At 42.1% G+C, this 21395-nt stretch overlaps 1 protein-coding gene across 1 annotated transcript in view; it reads left to right on the top strand.

The window, feature by feature from the left end:
* dselb (dermatan sulfate epimerase like b) overlaps positions 1-5430 on the top strand; it is an 8026-nt gene extending 2596 nt beyond the window's left edge. The window contains exon 2 of the mRNA XM_077224966.1: positions 225-5430. Coding sequence (XP_077081081.1) covers positions 346-3987 — 3642 coding nt within the window. The 5' untranslated portion in view covers positions 225-345 and the 3' untranslated portion in view covers positions 3988-5430. The remainder of the gene's footprint in view (positions 1-224) is intronic.
* Positions 5431-21395: the final 15965 nt, after the last annotated feature.

Raw genomic sequence — 21395 nt, 5'->3', positions numbered from 1 at the left:
TAATGTCGAAATTGGTGAAAAAAATTAAATTAAACTGGTATCTAACATGGTATAATTATTCCAACAAATAAAAAAAATCATATTGTTAAATTAAAATAAAATATACAATATAGGATTTGGGTCATATCACCCTCACCTGTCATAACCCCTTTAACATCATATTCATTTTTAATATTGTTGAATTGCAAGAATTTCACTCATATTTTGTTTCTATTTTTCAACAGCGTATCAGGCTGTGGAGGCCAAAGAAACGCAGTCAATAACAAATGAATGTATGCCATGAAGAAACTCCCTTTGATCAAACCAGAAGCGCTATAGCCAGCAAAACAAAGGACGAACAGAAACATGTCGTGGACGGTGGTTCTGAGGTCCATAGCGTGGCCTACATTTGTAGTGTCTCTATTTCTAGCAGTGGGACCTACATTCTCCGGTGTCTTTAATGCCTCAGGAAAAGATATTTTTAGTGAGTTTGGAGAGTTCCAGCTCAATGAGAAAGGCCCAGCGGAGCTACGGAAACTCCAAGCCTCTATTCTTCATCCTAACTTGTACTTTAACCAAGACGATATACCACTGTTGAGACAAAGGTCAACTACAACTCATAGCCAGATTTTTAAAGTCATCCGGACCGCTGTGATGACGATGCTCTCGACCGGCCCGCTCTACATGCCGCCCACAAAGCATGAGGAGTTCACCAGCAAATGGAATGAGATTTATGGAAACAACCTCCCAGCGCTGGCCCTGTACTGTTTACTGTATCCCGAGGACTCTTCTGCCCTGCTCTTCCTGATGAAGTTCATGGACCGAATGTCAGAATATCCGGACTGGAGAGTAACCAGTGCACCCCATGATGAAGTTCCAATGGCTCATTCGCTCACTGGATTTGCTACTGCTTTTGACTTCATCTACTCGTTCCTGGACCAGCAGCGCAGAGACCTGTACTTAAAGAAGATTTGTGCTGAAACCAGAGAGCTGTACGAGGCATCGAAGTACCGGGGCTGGGGGAAACAGTTCCTTCAGAACCACCAAACCACTAATATTATGGCTATTCTGACCGGAGCAATAGTCGTGGGCGCACATGACATCACTGAGTCCATGGTTTGGAAACAGGTTTCTGTAAATTACATGGAGAAGACAATGTTTCTGTTAAATCATGTTGTAGACGGCTCTCTGGACGAGGGAGTTGCGTACGGGAGCTACACAGCTAAGTCTGTTACGCAGTATGTTTTCCTAGCGCAGCGGCACTTCAACATAGACAACACACAGAACAACTGGCTGCGCACTCACTTCTGGTTTTATTACGCCACGTTGCTTCCCGGGTTCCAGAGAACGGTTGGTATAGGGGACTCCAACTATAACTGGTTCTATGGACCAGAGAGCCAGTTAGTCTTTTTAGATACTTTTGTGATCAAAAACGGGTCGGGGAATTGGCTGGCACAGCAGATTAGGAAGCACAGGCCTAGAGATGGTCCCATGGGTCAGTCCTTGGCCCAGCGCTGGACGACGCTTCACACAGAGTTTATCTGGTATAATGCCGACCTCACGCCACAACCCCCTTACGGTCACAGTAAGGCCAAGATGCACATATTCTCCAACTGGGGCGTGGTGACGTACGGCGCAGGTTTATCTGTGGCTCAGGGCAACACCTTTGTCTCATTTAAATCTGGAAAGCTGGGTGGCCGCGCAGTGTTTGACATTGTCCATGCTAAGCCTTACTCGTGGGTGAACGGGTGGAACAGCTTCAACCCTGGTCACGAGCACCCCGACCAAAACTCATTCACTTTCGCCCCTAATGGACAAGTATTTGTTTCCGAGGCTTTATACGGCCCCAAATACAGCTTCCTAAACAACGTGTTAGTGTTCAGCCCTTCCCCGACAAGCCAGTGTAACATCCCTTGGGAAGGTCAGCTTGGCGAATGTGCGAAGTGGCTGCGCTGGACCGACGGCGGGGTCGGAGACTCGGCAGGAGAGCTGGTCGCCGCTTCTGCCCACGGAGACACCATGTTCGTGAGCGGAGAAGCGGCCGCTGCGTATTCCTCAGCCATGAGACTGAAGAGTGTGTACCGAGCCCTGGTGCTCCTCAACTCACAGACTCTCCTGGTGGTCGACCATGTTGAGAAAAGACACGACTCGCCAGTGAACATGGCCAGTGCGTTCTTTCACAACCTGGATATCGACTTTAAGTATGTGCCCCATAGTTTCTCAGACAGGTACAATGGGGCGCTGATGGACGTCTGGGATGCTCATTACAAGATGTTTTGGTTTGACAGTCAGGGACACAGTCCTGATACTCAAATACAGGAGGCTGAGCAGGAGGCAGAGTTTAAAAAGAGGTGGACACAATTTATCAATGTCTCCTTTCCTTTCACTGATTCAGTCAGTAGAATGGCGTACGTGATGCATGGGCCTTACGTGAAAGTTTCTGACTGTAGGTTCATTGAAAGCAGTAAGAATGGGCTCAAACTTTCTCTCACAATCAACAATACTGAGAAAATTGTTTCGATAGTAACCAATCACAAAGACATTGGGGCACGTTCAAGCTATCTGGGGTTTGGGGGTTACGCTAAGGTGGAAGACAGACATCAGATAGTCCGGTTTGGCTTGGGGACACAGCTTGTCCTCAAACAGACCAAGTTACACAATCATCTGTTTGACTTTGGAGTTACGGTGAATGTAGCAGCTGGGGTACTACTGTGTGTGGCGATTGTTTTCCTGACCCTACAGCGCAAGTTTTACGCTTGCTTTAGCAGACTGATCCGTTACGCTTTGCTTTCTGTCTTAATGCTGTGGATAAGCGAGCTCCTGTTCGTCTCCAACAGCTGCGATCAGCTCCTATGTGGAGTAAAGTGGCATGGATCCGCCACAGACCCGGAGCTTAGCAAACAAATGACACTTTATGACCAGCATCAACTCCCTCTCCCCACTGTAGTGATAACATCGCTGCCTGGCTCCGGGTCCGACATCCTTAAGCACCTTTTCTACAACAACACAGACTTCGTCTACCTACGCATCCCCACAGAACACTTGGATATACCTGAAACAGAGTTTGAGTTTGACTCTTTAGTAGATGCTTGTGAGTGGACACGCTCAGAAGCACAGTATGGGCGTTTTAAAATGATTCAGGGCTGGCTACATTCACTGGTCCACAACACCCACTTATTCCTGCAAAATATCCCACTCCATGACACCAGCCACATGAAACCGGCCCAAAGAGTCAGTCTCTCGCAGGACAAGAGGAAGAGACTGAGGAGACGAGAGTCCAGGGCTGAAATGAAAGGTCGTGTGCGAGTGGACAGGGATGTGGAATATGTGAGGGAGTTGAGGAGACACACGGTGGACTACCCTAATGCCCGTGTCGTCCTCAACCTGTGCAGCGGCAGCTGGGCTCTAAAGCTGCCCTTTCTCCAAGAAGTCCTCGGCCCATCTCTGAGGGCCATCTACGTCATCAGGGACCCTCGTGCGTGGGTTTATCTGATGCTGTATAATAGCAAACCTAGCCTTTACACGCTCAAGAACATTCCTCAGCATCTAGCCCTCCTTTTCAAAGAAGATACGGTTAGTGATGGGTGTCCGACCGCATTCGCAGCAGAGTTCAGAGCGCTGTGGCTCCTCATATCTCGTTCAGAGACCGATCCTGTGCTGTTGCTGGCCCACCTGTGGCTCGCCCATACGGCCGCCGTCCTCAGAGTCACGTCCACCTTATCCGAAGAGTCCTTTCTTCAGGTTAGGTTTGAGGATGTTGTAGATTATCCTCAGGACACAGCCGAGAAGATACACTCCTTCCTCGGAGTCCCCGTATCTCCCTCGGCCCTGAATCAGCTCATGTTCACCACCTCCACAAACTTGTATAACTTGATGTATGAAGGGGACATATCACCAGCCACCATCAACATATGGAGGCGAAACCTGCCAAGGAGAGACATCAGACTCATAGAGCACACCTGTGGGTTCCTGATGAGGCAGCTCGGGTATCAAAGGTTCACTGACTAATTAGCTGCTGGCCAGCTGTTGTCCTAAATCTCTTGTGTCTGTTTGATATTTGTGTTGTATTTTTGCACAAATTTGGGTTGCAAACCAAGTAAAATTTTAAATGAAAGAAATAGGCACAAGAATTTAAATGTCAGTCTGTGACAGTCTGCACCATGTCTAATCTAACATTTGTCATTTTTTACTACAATGCCTTCAGGATACCGTTCAAAAGTTTTAGATCGGTAAGATGTTTTTAAAAGAAGTCTCTGATGCTAACCAAGACTGCTTTTATACAGTAAAAAGAGTTGTATTGTGAAATATTATTGCAAGCTAAGGGTGTACTCACACTAGGCACGGTTGTCTTGTCCCGAGCCCTGGCGCGATTGTCCCCCTATATGTCGTTCAGGGACACTTACGTCATTTACCATGCAACTTTTTGTTTTAAAGTAAACAGGAAGAAAAGCACTTTCGTTAATAGACTGCTTAGTGGATTTATCATTTACGCCGCGCAGCGATGTTCACTTGATTATGCTGCACGTATAAGGAGATTATTACGAAAGCAGCTGACTTTGATGGAGTTATTTGCAGCTTTACTTGCAAACTACAATTCCTGTTCATCAATTAGGAAGCAGACCCGAGTTATAAAGTCAGAATTGTGTAAAAACTCGCAATCGCGAGAAATAAAAAGTCAGAATTGCATGTTTATATCTCGCAATGGTGAGATTAAAAGCTGCAATAATCTTTTTATATGTTTTATTATATATATATATATATATATATATATATATATATTGTAAAAATATTTCACAATATTACTGTTTTTGCATTATTTTGGATAAAATAAATGCAGCCTTGTTGAGCAGAAAAGGCTTCATTAAAAATTACAGTAAAGACTGAAATATTCACATTAGTATCCTTTATATTTAACACTGTGCTTAAAAGATCAACATATGGATTATATGGATCATCATCACCTTCTACATACAGTAAAATAAATGCTTTTCTCCCATAGTCACATCATGTAAGTCCTAATGGTTGAAGAATTTGATTGTTGGGTGAAAAATCAACAGTCCATATCCACTACAGAGTTTTGCTGTAATCGGATATTGAATGATCGATGAGATTGTTTTCCCAAAATGAAAGTATGATTTAGAAATGATTTCTAAGGTTTTCTGGGCTGAAACAATGTTTTAAAGAATGGCAAATTACACAGAATCATTACGAAGCAAGCATTTCATCATTTCACTTAGCATGAAACAAAATACAAAGTGTTCATAGGATGTTTTTGTTGTATTTTTTGCTTGGCAAAAGCACTGTAATATCTGCACTGTATGCGTGTCCACAAACCCATCATGCGGTTGTGCTCTTCTCCACACCGGAGGGTTTGATCTCTGTGTCCATCTCAGTGGCCTTCATCTCTGAGTTTGATAGTTCACCATACAATAAAGATGATGAATAACGCTTCACCTGTGATCAGCAAATGACAATCATGTGGTATAAAACACTTAAATTGGTAATTTAGAATCACACTGTATGACAAGCCTTTTTTAAAAATGTTTACTTATTATTTTTGTTGTTTGTATAATAGTATTATAAAAGTTACTAGTACTTATTACAATAGTGACTAGTCTCTATTCAGTAGTACTTAAAGGGCACCTATTATGCAAAATTCACTTTTACATGATGTTTGAACATAAATGTGTGTTGGCAGTGTGTGAGCAAAAACACCCTAGAATGATAAAAATCCACCCAGTGTTTTTTTTACAATCTCAGTAAATCATAAGCACTGTCTCTTAACGAGCTGTTCTAAGATTCGGCTCAGTGTGACGTAGAATTGAGCAAGCGCCACCGACGTGGTTTGATTGACACTGTGGTTTTGGCATAGACCCCGCTCTCGGTGATCTGTCCACCATCCTCCATTGTTTCAACGACAGCCGGTGTTCTGACGATTTCTCCTGCCTTGTCGAAAATGTCTCCTAAGAAACATAAGTGTTCTGTTGTGGGATGTAATAATGTACATAGTGGTTTTCACTTACTTCCGACATCAGAGCCACTGAAAACGCAGTGGATGGATTTTATTTAGGAAGGAAAGGCGCCACTTAAACTTCCAAAATACGTTTGTTTGCGCGAATCATTTTCTGACGGACTGTTTTGTGAACGAGGGTCAATTCAAAGCAGGTCTTGCTTCAAAGTTAATCCTTAAGTGTGGATCGTTGCCTACTGTTCGCGACCCAACGTCACCTCCAGTAGAAGTAAGTGTATTTTAGGATTTTTGAGCAAATAGTAATTTCAGTCGATGTCAGCCAATTCAACAACAAATGCGTCTAAAGTTGTTGTCGTCGTCGTACGATGTCTGTGTATATCATTTAAACCTTGTTTGTATAGTGTGTCACCACACGTTTATGAATATATTTTTTAAAGATATTGTATTAAAAACTGTGCTTGTTTTCTGTAAAGACAAGACATCAAAATTGCTATGTTTATACAAAGGCCAGCACATCGACACGAAGCTGTAGAACGAGGGATATTGTGCAGACAGAAACATCACATACATGTAATTTCGTTTGTACGTAGCAAACGTTATCACAGTATTTGTGTTTGTAGTTTCAAAAAATTGCGCCAACGTTATCACAGTTTGTGTGTGTCTGTGTGTGTGTGTTGAACATCCATAATTGCAAAGGGGACGCGATTAAAACTCTATAAGTACATAAATGTATCAAATAACCATTCCGAGACGTCCTGGTCCATTCTCATTAGTGTTTGTTCTGCCGGAGTCTCTTCATCATCTGGGTCTGAGTCAAACATGTACGGCTGAATGCTATACAGAACAGCGGGTCTCGTCTCTCACTCTCAGCCATTCTGCTTCTACCGGCTGTTTATTGCTATAGTTTGCAAGTTACGCCCTCATCCAAAGGCTGTTCGGGGATATGCAGCTCATTTACATTTAAGGTGGTACACACCAAAACAGCTCTTTTTAAAACAGGCCCCAAAAATGACATTTTCAAATGTTTATACTAAATTAATTGTGGGGTATTTTGTGCTGAAACTTCACAAACACATTCTGGGGACACCCGAGACCAATATTACATCTTGTAAAAAGGGGCATAATAGGTGCGCTTTAACCATTACATATTAGTACCTAAATATAAATTTACTTATTCCAAATTTCATAAGTGACTAGTATATAGTTAAACTTTATAGTCTAGAAAAGATCAACTCAAGTACTAGTACTTAGGGGAGACCGGGGATGGTGCAACATCTCAACAACTGTTGCAACTGTTCCCTTACACTGCATAAATATAACCAACCGCAGTATGTAAAAAAAAATCATAAGTTTTTACTTAAATATAATATAGTTCATCAAGTTGGAGCAAGGACAGGAGGTTTGTGTTTATGTGCGCGCACGCGTGCAGATGTGACCATGTGTAACATTTTGTTAAAATGAAAAATTATAATATAAAATATAGTTTAAAAAAAATATTTTACATGACAATAGGCTAAATAAAAGTTAATTGCCTCATAAATTGTTCCATTGTTCCAAGTACTAAAAGCCTACTGTATTTTATATCAATTTGAATATTTGACATCTGCACATAAGGCCTACTCATCTAGACAAATCTATAATTGTCGTCTAATCAAAGCTGATGAATAAATTACACTGTAATATTATTATAACTTACATTTTTGATAATAATAATTTTGCTAACACTTACATATATTGTAATATATTATATTTGTAAAGTGTTGCAACCATCCCCGGACCTGCGGTCAGTTGCAACATCTGACTCCTTACATTCAAATGCAAATTGTGAAAAATGTAGATTCTGTAATTATCTTTAAATGGTTTAGACTATTAACATACAGATGTAAGTTTATTGTATAGTTTGTCTAATCCAAACCGTCTCTGAGTAACAGAGCCAAATGCAAAAAGTGTTGCAACTGTCCTGGTCTCCCCTACTTTTCAATGACTCACAACTATTTAGACCAAACATATCCCTATCTCTACAGTAAATAACATGTTGAATATTAATGCAGCTGATGAAAGAAATAACATAGATGTTATTTAAACCTCTGAAAACGTAGTTATGCAGAATAAGCATTTGAACCCTTACGCTTAGACCCGTTCACACCAATGACGAGAACTATAACTATAACAATAATGATATAGATATAGTTGCATAAATCATTCTAAATGTGTATACAGCACAACTATAACGACAACGAACAATATCAATGAAATATTTTCCAGAATGCCTGATGAACGGTATAACACTGACAGCCAATCAGAATCCATCCTGCTCTAAAGAGCTCCAGCATTTAATGCAACAGACGCCGAAACTGAACCATATCGTTATCGTTCCTGGTGCCAATGAGCCTCTAGGAAACACCAAACTGATTGCATTGGACTCATCTTTAGTGGATTTAAGAAGAATCAAATATGTATACACTCTCACTCTCTCTCTCACACACACACACACTCTCACTCTCTCTCTCTCTCTCACACACACACACACACACACTCTCTCTCTCTCTCTCTCACACACACACACACACACACACTCTCACTCTCTCTCTCTCTCTCACACACACACACACACTCTCTCTCTCTCTCTCACACACACACACACACACTCTGATGAAGATGAAGATCAGGAGCACAGAGAGACTCACAGTGATGAAGATGAAGATCAGAGCACAGAGAGACTCACTGTGATGAAGATGAAGATGAAGATCAGGAGCACAGAGAGACTCACGGTGATGAAGATGAAGATGAAGATCAGGAGCACAGAGAGACTCACAGTGATGAAGATGAAGATGAAGATCAGGAGCACAGAGAGACTCACAGTGATGAAGATGATGATGAAGATCAGGAGCACAGAGAGACTCACAGTGATGAAGATGAAGATGAAGATCAGAGCACAGAGAGACTCACAGTGATGAAGATGATGATGAAGATCAGGAGCACAGAGAGACTCACAGTGATGAAGATGATGACGAAGATCAGGAGCACAGAGAGACTCACTGTGATGAAGATGAAGATGAAGATCAGAGCACAGAGAGACTCACTGTGATGAAGATGAAGATGAAGATCAGGAGCACAGAGAGACTCACAGTGATGAAGATGAAGATGAAGATCAGGAGCACAGAGAGACTCACAGTGATGAAGATGATGATGAAGATCAGGAGCACAGAGAGACTCACAGTGATGAAGATGAAGATGAAGATCAGGTGCACAGAGAGACTCACGGTGATGAAGATGAAGATGAAGATCAGGAGCACAGAGAGACTCACAGTGATGAAGATGAAGATGAAGATCAGGAGCACAGAGAGACTCACGGTGATGAAGATGAAGATCAGGAGCACAGAGAGACTCACGGTGATGAAGATGAAGATGAAGATCAGGAGCACAGAGAGACTCACAGTGATGAAGATGAAGATGAAGATCAGAGGACAGAGAGACTCACAGTGATGAAGATGAAGATCAGGAGCACAGAGACTCACAGTGATGAAGATGAAGATGAAGATCAGGAGCACAGAAACTCACAGTGATGAAGATGAAGATGAAGATCAGAGCACAGAGAGACTCACAGTGATGAAGATGAAGATGAAGATCAGAGCACAGAGAGACTCACAGTGATGAAGATGAAGATCAGGAGCACAGAGATACTCACAGTGATGAAGATGAAGATGAAGATCAGAGCACAGAGAGACTCACAGTGATGAAGATGAAGATGAAGATGAAGATGAAGATCAGGAGCACAGAGATATTCACATTGATTAAGATGAAGATGAAGATCAGGAGCACAGAGAGACTCACAGTGACGAAGATGAAGATGAAGATGAAGATGAAGATCAGGAGCACAGAGAGACTCACAGTGATGAAGATGAAGATGAAGATGAAGATCAGAGCACAGAGAGACTCACAGTGACGAAGATGAAGATGAAGATGAAGATCAGGAGCACAGTGAGACTCACAGTGATGAAGATGAAGATGAAGTTCAGGAGCACAAAGAGACTCACAGTGATGAAGATGAAGATGAAGATCAGGAGCACAGAGAGACTCACAGTGATGAAGATGAAGATGAAGATGAAGATCAGGAGCACAGAGAGACTCACCGTGATGAAGATGATGATGAAGATCAGTAGCACAGAGAGACTCGCCGTGATGAAGATGAAGATGAAGATGAAGATCAGGTGCACAGAGAGACTCACAGTGATGAAGATGAAGATCCAGGGTGCGAGAGAAGTGCACTACATCTGTGTTAAAGGCACAGTACTGAATTACTCTGCTGGAACTGAGATCACATTTACATTTACATTTAGTCTTTTATCCAAAAGCGACTTACATCTGAGGACCAAAGCAAGCGAGTCATCGTGAAGAGGGAAGAACGACGCAAGAAGTGCTCAAAATACAAAGTTCAGGCATTGCTCAGAGTAGCAAAAGCCAGACAAGGGAAGATTTAAAAGTGAAGGAAAGATTTAAAAGAGAAGAATTTTATTTTTATTTTTATTTTTCTATGTTAAGAAGAAGATCAGGAGCTGTCTTTGTAATGTGGTCTGTGAAGGTCAGCTGGTCATCAAATATTACTCCAAGATTTCTGATCGACCTTGATGGGGTGATTGAGGATGACTCTAGCTGGATAGTGAAGTCGTGCTGTAGAGACGGATTGGCAGGGAGGACGAGAAGCTCAGTCTTTGCCAGGTTGAGCTGCAGGTGATGTTCCTTCATCCATGCCGAGATGTCCGCCAGACAGCTAGAGATACGAGCAGCTACTGTGGGATCATCTGGTTGAAATGAGAGGTAGAGCTGGGTGTCATCAGCATAGCAATGGTAAGAGAAACCATGTGCCTGTATGATGGGTCCCAATGATGTGCTGTAGATGGAGAAGAGGAGCTGTCCAAGAACTGAACCCTGAGGAACCCCTGTGTTCAGTCGCTGTGCTTTGGATACCTCGCCTCTCCATGTAACCCTGAAGGACCTACCTGTGAGATAGGTGGAGGGAAGTTCCTTTGATGCCCAGTGATGAGAGGGTGGACAGAAGGATCTGATGATTCACAGTGTCGAAGGCAGCAGAAAGATCCAGCAGAATGAGAACTGAAGATTTGGAAGCAGCTTTTGCAATCCGCAGGGCTTCTGTGACCGACAGTAGTGCAGTCTCGGTCGAATGCCCTTTCTTGAAGCCAGATTGGTTGACATCTAGCTGACTGTTCAGAGACAGGAAAGATGACACTTGGTTGAAAGCAACTCGTTCAAGTGTTTTCGCAATGAATGGTAGGAGAGGGACAGGTCTGTAATTCTCTTAAAGTGATGTGTCTAATGCTGTTTTTTAAGCAGTGGAGTTACCCGAGTCTGCTTGAATGCTGTAGGGAAAATGCCAGTGTGGAGGGATGAGTTGATGATGTGTGTGAGTGCTGGTAGAAGTGTGGGATAGATGGCTTGTAGAAGGTGTGAGGGGATGGGGTCTAGAGGGCAGGTGGTAGGATGACTGGAGAGGAGAAGTTTAGATACTTCTTCCTCGGTTAGCGGAGAGAAGGTAAAGAGAAGGTTTCTGGTAGTGGGAGAGGATGGTTTGGGTTCCTGTGTGTGTGGAGTTGAGAACTGACTGCTGATAGAGGTTGTTTTGTTGGTGAAGAAGTTAGCAAAGTCATCAGCAGGTAAAGAGGAGGTGGGTGGTGGTGGGTGGTGATGGTGGAGGTGGACAGAGGAGAGAGTTAAATGTCTTGAAAAGTGTTCGTGTGTTAGAGGCGCTGTTGATCTTGCTGTGGAAATATGAAGATTTTGCCGCGTGAACATCAGCAGAAAAGGAAGAGAGCAGAGATTGATACATACTCAGGTCAGACGTGTCTTTTGATTTGCGCCATTTCCTCTCCATTGCCCTGAGTTTAGTCCGGTGTTCCCGAAGAACTTCAGATAACCAGGGGTTAGAGGGAGTAGCGCGTGCTGGCCTGGAGGAGAGAGGGCAGATAGTGTCTAAAGAAGAAGTTAAAGTGTAGCATAAAGTATCCGTTGCGGTATTCACATCTAGAGATGAGAATTGTGAGGGTGAGGGAAGTGAAGATGACAGAGCAGAGGAAAGATGGGATGGAGAAAGTGAGCTCAGGTTACGTCTGAAAGTAACTGGTAGGGGAGTTGGTGGAGCATGGGTAGTGAGTTGTAGATTGAAAGTAATGAGGAAATGATCTGAAACATGGAGAGGTTTCACCAAAATGTTGTCTGTGATGCAGTTGCGTGTCTAAACCAGGTCCAGTTGTTTGCCTGACTTGTGAGTACCTGAGGTGATGAGCCGTTTGAGATCGAATGAGGCTAGAAGAGAGATGAAGTCTGTTGCATACGCCTTTTCTAGATGAATGTTGAAATCACCAAAGACTACGAGTGGAGTGCCGTCCTCAGGGAAGGAGGACAGCAGCACGTCCAGCTCCTAGACAAAGCTTCCCAGTTGACCTGGGGGGCGATAAATAACTACAATATGGATCCTAATGGGAGTTGTAAGTGTAATTGCGTGATATTCAAATGAGTTGTTATTGCATAGAGAAGAGAGAGTTGAGTATATCCAGTTGTTAGAAATGAGAAGACCAGTCTCCCCACCCCTCCCAGACTGGCGAGGGGTGTGGGAGAAAGAGAAGTTGTTAGAGAGAGCAGCAGGGGTTGCTGAGTCTTCTGGACGGATTCAGGTTTCAGTCAAGCCCAATATATTAAAGTCCCTGTAAAGTCAAAATGAAGTATGTGTTCTGAGTTTGTCATTTCACAGAAAAATGTGTTATTAGACACCCAGTCAAATTTGAATGATAAAAAAAGCCGGCAAGTACATAAAATAAGCTATCAAAATCTTGAAAAATGAGCAGTAGTGTCTGCTTTCAAATGCTGGGGGCGTGTCCACTGCTGCGCTGAAACCACGCCCACTCGTGGTAAAGCTGCCGTTGCCACACTCAACTGTCACCCGCTACAGCCGGAATGGATGCTCCTAGCAGCTTATTAGGTAAAATATAACATAAGCACACAAGGCAACTTACACTCATTGGTGGGCACGCACCGTCGATGATGTCACCAGTTGTCGGCGCGACGTGAGGATGAAGTCCGAGGCGGGACATAGTCGGTTCGGCCCCATTCACCAGTAACAGCGAATCCCAGTTGTCTCCGATGAAAGTTTATAAAACTCAGTGAATCCCAGTTGTCTCAGATGAAAGTTTTTAAAACTATCCCTTGTAAAATGATCACTACAGAGGCAGGTTTTGGTGGTGATCCTCAGCTCTCCATCAAGGTGGCTCTTCACAAAATTAATCCACCTCTTCTTGATGTGATCGTATTTAGGAAATTTAAATAAGGACGCCGATCTGTTTTGTACGTGATCGCATCCAGGTAGTACGCATTTCCGTGACGAAGACATAGCTAACTAGCAAACTGTAAGCTGTAGGAACTAGTAATACTGACAGTAACTCGCGATTGAGCGGCAAACTGATGCGAATGTGCTCTATTTATAATGTTAGGGGAGCGGCCCGCCTCAGGGGCTCCAGTGCGTCATCGAGTACCCTTTTAGCCCCGCCCAAAAAATCCGTAAAATATCAATGGTGAAAAACTGTTTAACGGTCTAACTCCACAATTCAGTACTTCACAGTTCACAGTCTTTGTAATATGTTTTAGCAATACATTTCTAACATTTATAATGTGTTTAGAATTTTTTTTTTAAATTGCCTTTACAGGGACTTTAAGAGTAGAATGAGAAGCAAAGGCCGGAATGAAGTCAGCCTTATTGACTGCTGACTGACAATTCCATAGACCCATAGAAAGAGAGAGAGGTGTGTGTGTGGATAGGAGAATGGGACTCAGATTAGCAGTATTGCGCTGCCCTCTGTGCGTGATGAGTGCACGTTGTCGAGAGACAACAAGAATGTATTGAAAGCACATGTTGTGAAAGGGAAATACGATAGAAGTGGGAAAGGAAAAGGAGAGAAGACGATACTTAAGTGCCTTGCCGGAGTCCTTGCTCGGTGGAGTCGCACAGGTAGAGTCGATGGTCTTTACCCGAGTCGGTCTTCACACGGGGAGGCTGAACGCTTCTGGTGGCGCTTCCGCGACAGCGCGCACACTACATAGATATAATGCGTACTAACGCCTGGGTGAGGATAGCTGTTTCTGCCCAGCAATTAACACAGCAAACGCAAATTACCCGAAACTAGCTGTTGGACAGCGCTCACTTAAATGGTATACAATTTAAACTGCAATACTATTCAGAGCGGCTGTTATATAAAGTGGGAACGCGTCTAATTAAAATACAAATTTATGAGAAGGCAAAAACAGAAAATAACCAGAGAATTGAAAACAACCTTACCTTGTGGTAGATACTACACTGAAACAACAGGAGAACTGGATATTCAGAAAAACGACTTGGCGCTCTTCTCTTGTTCGCGGACTGACTGCTTGTCCTGGCCTTGTTCTGGATCAATTGGAGTTTATATCTGTTTTACAGTTGCTGTTTCTGCCCAGCAATTAACACAGCAAACACAAATTACCCGAAACTAGCTGTTGGACAGCGCTCACTTAAGTGCTATAAAATTTAAACTGCAATACTATTCATTTGAAGGTTGTATCAGTGATTTCTGGCCCAAAAATAAATGTCTAACCTTTTCTAACGATCCGCTAGCTGCCCGCCCCATAAGCATGCCGTCCAAGAACCGCGTCTCTGTAGGCAGCGTAGGCTCTGAGATCTGCACACAAAAACAAATGGGACAACCAACACTCAAAACCAAAATAAAGTGTTCCAACCAATCACTGACAGGGGCGGGTGTTGCTCCGATTTCGCGTCCAGCCGTGCACGAGCGCAAAACCTCACAACACCCGCCCCTGTCAGTGATTGGTTGGAACACTTTATTTTGGTTTTGAGTGTTGGTTGTACCCATTTGTTTTTGTGTGCAGATCTCAGAGCCTAGGCTGCCTACAGAGACGCGGTTCTTGGACGGCATGCTTATGGGGCGGGCAGCTAGCGGATCGTTAGAAAAGATTAGACATTTATTTTTGGGCCTGAAATCACTGATACAACCTTTAATCTAGATTAGCCTATGTCATCAGATTACAAAAGTGTTACTTGTTGTTTGTGAGGTTATGTACAATATTTATGTGTGTTATATTAGCTATGAATTAAAGCATTCTAAAACCATTTCTAAAGAAAAGAATATAACATTACTTATATATATATATATAGACACTTCCGGTCTGAGCGAACGCTGGCGTGTTCTGACAGCCGCTGCTCTCTCGCTATCTCGCTATCCTTTTGTTTTCGTGACAAACTGTGGACTAATTATGGACTACTCAAGCGTGTTTTTTTTTTTCAACGCTGATTTTAAACGCTGAATTACGGTGCTGTTTAAAAAATTTTCTCTGCATCCCTTCAGTCAAGCTGCTACCTGCCAAACGCGAGCTTTCGCCACCGAAGCAAACAGGCTACTTCAACTGTTTTCCGTGAGTAAGCTTCTACTTTCTCTCGGACTATTGGTTGCCATATGCTAGTCAGGTTGATATGGTCTTAGAAAGGGCTGTATCTTCCACATACTTGCACTGTGTAGTAGTTCAGCTGCCCGGTGTGCTGGCTAACGTGGTTTAAAATCTGGCTGGGTATGCGCGACTCTAGGATGATCATCCTCTTTTTATTGCACGTAACTTTTTTATCTGCTTCTTCTTATTTTTGCGCGCTGTCTCAAGAAACTTTGCTGCCTTTTTGCCGGTGGGGTTTTTATGACATGACTTTTTATTCGTCGTTGGATCTGCACCATCTGAACCCTAAAGTTCGGTCATCGCTGCCCACTAATCTTTACAATCACTGCGCTGCTCTTGGTATCGCCCGCCGGCCTCGTTACATACATCGGGGCTCCCACAAACATTGTACTGGGCTCTCTACTTCAGCTCACTCAGTTGACTCAGTTGACGGATGTATTATTCCCGTCGTCTGGTCTTCCTCTCGTCGGCTGTCTACAAAATCTCGCAGAGAAGGCGGAAATATTAACTCTGCAAATCACCGTTCTCTGGAATATGCCCCACTTGGGGCCCTATCACCAGCTAAAACTTCCTCTGCATCAGCTCAGCCTTCAGTGAAAATGGCTCTAGTAAACGCTAGATCACTATCAAATAAAACATTCATTATGAACAACTTCTTCTCATCTTATGCCTTGGATTTTCTGTTTGTGACTGAAACCTGGTTGAAATCTGACGATGTTTCGTCTCTGGGCGAATTATCTCCTCCTGACTGTTCCTTTTACAGCACTCCCAGGCCAAATGGATCTGGTGGTGGTCTAGCTACAATCTTCAAGAAGTCATTTAAATGTCAACTACTGCCCGTAGATACTTTTTCCAGTTTTGAAGCACAACTATTGCACATCGACCTAAATGGTCCTCTAATTTGCATCCTGATTTATAGACCACCGAAAGTCAACACAACGTTTATCCATGAGCTCTCAGACTTCCTGTCAAATCAAGTGTCACGCTGTGATAGACTGTTGGTTCTGGGGGATTTCAATATCCATGTTTGCTGCCCCTCTAAACCTATGGTTAAAAATTTTATGAACCTCATTGACTCACTCAGTTTCGCACAGTGTGTCTCTTCTCCTACTCACAACCTGGGCCACACACTAGATCTTATTTTGACTCGTGGTCTCTCTATGCATTCATGTGAAGTATTTGATGCTGGTATTTCTGATCACTATTCGGTTTTATTTGAACCTGCAATTCCATATGTACAGCCCATCCTCTTTCAGCCTGTGTGCTGCTCCCGTGTTTTTCATGCCACTACTGCACTAGAATTCTCAACCACCTTTTCTAATTGTGAGGTCTCTTTGTCACCTGATATGAACACTGATGAGTTGGTTCTCGTCTTCAACTCTGCCTGCTCTACTGCATTGGATATTGTTGCCCCTTTGAAGCCTAGAAGGCAAAAACCTAAATCAAACTCTCAACCTTGGTTAAATGACTCTACCCGTGTGCTCAGACGGGAATGCAGAAGGGCTGAGCGCAGGTGGAAAAAGGACGGGCTACAGGTCTCTTATCAAATTTTAAAAGATTGTCTTGCCACCTATCAAAAGTCGGTCAGTGATGAAAAGTCTCAATATCTTTCAAATTTAATTGCTATGAATGCAAACAGGCCACAAGTTCTTTTTAAAACTATAAACTCAGTTCTTAATCCAGCCACCTGCTCAGCTCCTGTTGGCAATCTCGAGACCTGTATAGAATTCTTAGGTTTCTTTGTACAGAAGATACTAGATATCAGATCTCGCCTCTCTCCTTCTGACACGGCTGTTTCTCCCCTTATCTCTCCTTCTAGTAATTTTACTAGTTTTAAACCAATGTCTCAGTCTCAATTAAGTGCATTAATTTCCAAAATGAAAGTGACATACTGTCAATCTGATGTACTGCCTGGCCGTTTGCTTAGAGAGGTATTAGACACTATTAGCCCTGCGCTTTTAACTATTATAAACAGTTCTCTGTCCACTGGGGTTTTCCCTGAGTCTTTTAAGCATGCTTCTGTACAGCCCTTGCTAAAAAGATCTAACCTTGATCCATCTGTTCTTAGTAACTACCGGCCAATTTCTAAACTCTCATTCATTTCAAAGGTTTTAGAGAAAGCAGTGCTCTCACAGTTTACTTCTTACTTAGATGCCTTTAACATTTTGGATAAGTTACAATCTGGTTTTAGAGCACTTCACAGTACAGAGTCAGCCTTGCTTAAAGTTACAAATGATCTATTGTTGTCTACTGATTCAGGGTCATCTGTCATTCTGTTACTGCTAGATCTGAGTGCAGCTTTTGACACGATTGACCATGACATCCTCTTGAAACGACTTCAATATACAGTAGGGGTTCAAGGCACGGCATTACAATGGTTCAACTCTTATTTAAAGGGTAGGACGTTTTCAGTAAATATCGGGTCGTTTACCTCACCTACTGCACCCGTCACTTATGGTGTTCCCCAGGGTTCTATTCTTGACCCTTTGTTGTTTTCACTCTACATGCTTCCCCTGGGCTCCATTCTCCAGAAACATGGCATAAACTATCACTGCTACGCCGATGACCTACAACTTTACCTTCCAATCAAACTTGAAAATGATTTCTCTATACAACTCCTTTTATCATGTCTTGATGAAGTGAAAATTTGGATGGCGAACAATTTCCTGCAACTAAACACTGACAAAACTGAGGTGCTTCTGCTAGGCCCCACTGCACTCAATACTACTCTGACAAGTAGGTTAGGCTCCCTCAGTGATAGCTTACAACCCTATGTAAAAAATCTAGGGGTCTATTTTGACCCTTCACTACAATTCGACAAACAGGTGAACACGGTTGTAAAGAGTAGCTTCTTCCACCTCAGATCTGTTGCGAAGGTAAAACATTTTCTTTCTCAAAAAGATCTTGAAATTGTCATCCATGCACTAATCTCTTCTAGACTGGACTATTGTAATTCTCTATATGTCGGTCTTCCACAAAGCACTCTATCTCGGCTTCAGATGGTCCAAAATGCGGCAGCCAGACTGCTGACAGGAACAAAAAAACGGGAGCATATTACTCCTGTTCTTGTTTCATTGCACTGGCTCCCTGTCAAGTTTAGAGTTGATTTTAAGGTCCTTCTTTTTGTATATAAGGCTCTCCAAAAATCAACCCCGGATTATCTCTATGAACTTATCCAGCCACATACAACCTCTAGGTCATTAAGATCCTGTAACCAGCTTCTTTTATCAGTTCCTCGTTCACGTTGCAAATCAAAAGGCGACAGAGCTTTCGCGGTTGCTGCACCTAAACTTTGGAACAGCTTACCCTTTAATATCAGGGCCTCTCCATCGCTCAATGCTTTTAAATCTAGCCTAAAGACTCATTTTTATACTCTTGCATTTGAGTGACGCTGTGTATGGTACACTGTGTAAATGTACGTAGAAATGTTCTTTTATTCGTTTATTATTATTAATAGTTTTCTTTATTAATTTTTAATTTTTATTTTTGTCCGTCTGTAAAGCACTTTGGATCAACTAATGTTGTGTTTATGTTGTGCTCTATAAATAAATTGACTTGACTTGACTTGACTATATATGCACAAGAGGGCGCCATCAGCACGTTTCCTGACTCAACACAGCATGATCAAGCCATAACTTATAAATCATGGAATAAATACGCTAAACCATTGCTATATTTCACATATTAAATGTTTACTGAATATTTACTAATCCACTGTTTTGTAGAGGAGGGTATTGGAGAATTGGAGCCCAATTACATTAGGATAAAAATGACTTAAGAAAGATGGCTGCATCATTATTTTATTTTTACACAGATATTGGCAGATCTGTCAGTCAAATCTGTCGACTTTAGTAATCTTTGTCTTGTTATATGCCAACAGTGACAGTTCAACAATGGGAAAAAGCTCTTTATGTTTTGCGTTAGAGATATCTTAATATCTTTTCAGATGTTGGTTCTTAACAAACTTTAGTTTTGTTGTCTTCATGTTACGCTCTGTGTGGTTTGAGGATCATTCTTTCTTTCACCCTATTTTCAAGGCTGGAAACTGAATGTGTTTAAAGAGGAATGATTGGCTCCTTCCTTCCTGAACTTTTACAACTTCCTTTAGTTTTGTATTGTGTCTTTGTATTCTCAGCATTTCAATATTTTCCAGCTACTTATTAATGAAAATAATTGCAGCGTCTTTTTCATTAATGTTTTATGACTTGTTCACAGTAAAATTCTTAGTGTGACAGTATTGAATGAGAATATTGAAATCAATATGTATGTATTTATCTGAAGTCAGTCTTACAGTATGGAGTGTTTCTATGGTTACTGACAGATGTTCATTAATCTGGATAAATGAATGAGGCTGACGATGATGATGATTTCTCTTTATAAACAGGCGAGGAATGTCTTTAAAGGAAGTTTCTCTTTACAGTGTTTCTCTAACCAATTGAAAGTTAATTCAGTGTGCTTTTTGATAGCTCTACTCTACTGTACTCTAATCTACTCTACTGTACTGTACTCTACTTTATTGCTCTCTACTGTACAATACTCTACTGCTCTCTACAGCTTGCTTATGGACTGTTTCAAAGCAGCTTTACAGTGATAATAGGAGATTACAGTTACAGATATTGTTTAGGCTTTACAGCAGATCTAGAATAAAGTTATTGTCCAGATAAAGTTAGATTTGATTGATTCACTTCCGATCCGGCCGCTCATTCACACAACAGTGCCTGGTGTCTCGAGAACGCAAACCTTGAAAAAATAAGAAAAACTGTACAGTCTGAATGTGTGTGTTGTGTGTCGGTGTGTCACTAACTGCATTAGTGTAACGGGCAGCACATGCTACTCTACTGTACTCTACTGTACTCTATACTCTACTGTACTCTACTGTACTCTACTCTACTCCACTGTACTCTACTGTACTCTACTCTATACTCCACTGTACTCTACTCTATACTCTACTCTACTGTACTCTTCTCTACTCTACTGTATTCTACTGTACTCTACTCTATACTCTACTGTACTCTACTCTATACTCTACTGTACTCTACTCTATACTCTACTGTACTCTACTGTACTCTACTCTACTCCACTGTATTCTACTGTACTCTACTCTATACTCTACTGTACTCTACTCTATACTCTACTCTACTCTACTGTACTCTTCTCTACTCTACTGTACTCTTCTCTACTCTACTGTACTCTTCTCTACTCTACTCTACTGTACTCTACTCTACTCCACTGTATTCTACTGTACTCTACTCTACTGTACTCTACTGTACTCTATACTCTACTGTACTCTACTCTACTCCACTGTATTCTACTGTACTCTACTGTACTCTACTCTACTTTACTGTACTCTACTCTACTCCACTGTATTCTACTGTACTCTACTCTACTGTACTCTACTTTACTCTATACTCTACTGTACTCTACTCTACTGCACTGTATTCTACTGTACTGTACTCTACTCCACTGTATTCTACTGTACTCTGCTCTACTCCACTGTATTCTACTGTACTGTACTCTACTGTACTCTACTGTACTCTTCTCTACTCTAATCTACTGTACTGTACTCTACTGTACTCTACTGTACTCTACTCCACTGTATTCTACTGTACTCTACTCTGCTGTACTCTACTGTACTCTTCTCTACTCTACTGTACTCTACTCTACTGGACTCTAATCTTCTCTACTCTACTTTACTGTACTCTTCTCTACTGTACTGTACTGTACTCTACTCTACTCCACTGTATTCTACTGTACTCTACTCTACTGTACTCTACTGTACTCTACTCTACTCTACTCCACTGTATTCTACTGTACTGTACTGTACTCTACTCTACTTTACTGTACTGTACTCTACTCTACTCCACTGTATTCTACTGTACTCTACTCTACTGTACTCTACTGTACTCTACTCTACTTTACTGTACTGTACTCTACTCTACTC

The sequence above is a fragment of the Siphateles boraxobius genome, unplaced genomic scaffold (assembly GCF_051911475.1).
Source record: "Siphateles boraxobius isolate OS27281-9 unplaced genomic scaffold, OSU_SipBor_1 97, whole genome shotgun sequence".
In the NCBI taxonomy this organism is placed as follows: domain Eukaryota; kingdom Metazoa; phylum Chordata; class Actinopteri; order Cypriniformes; family Leuciscidae; genus Siphateles; species Siphateles boraxobius.
The sequence above is the reverse complement of the archived record's forward strand: the minus strand, read 5'-3'. Positions and strand labels throughout refer to the sequence as shown.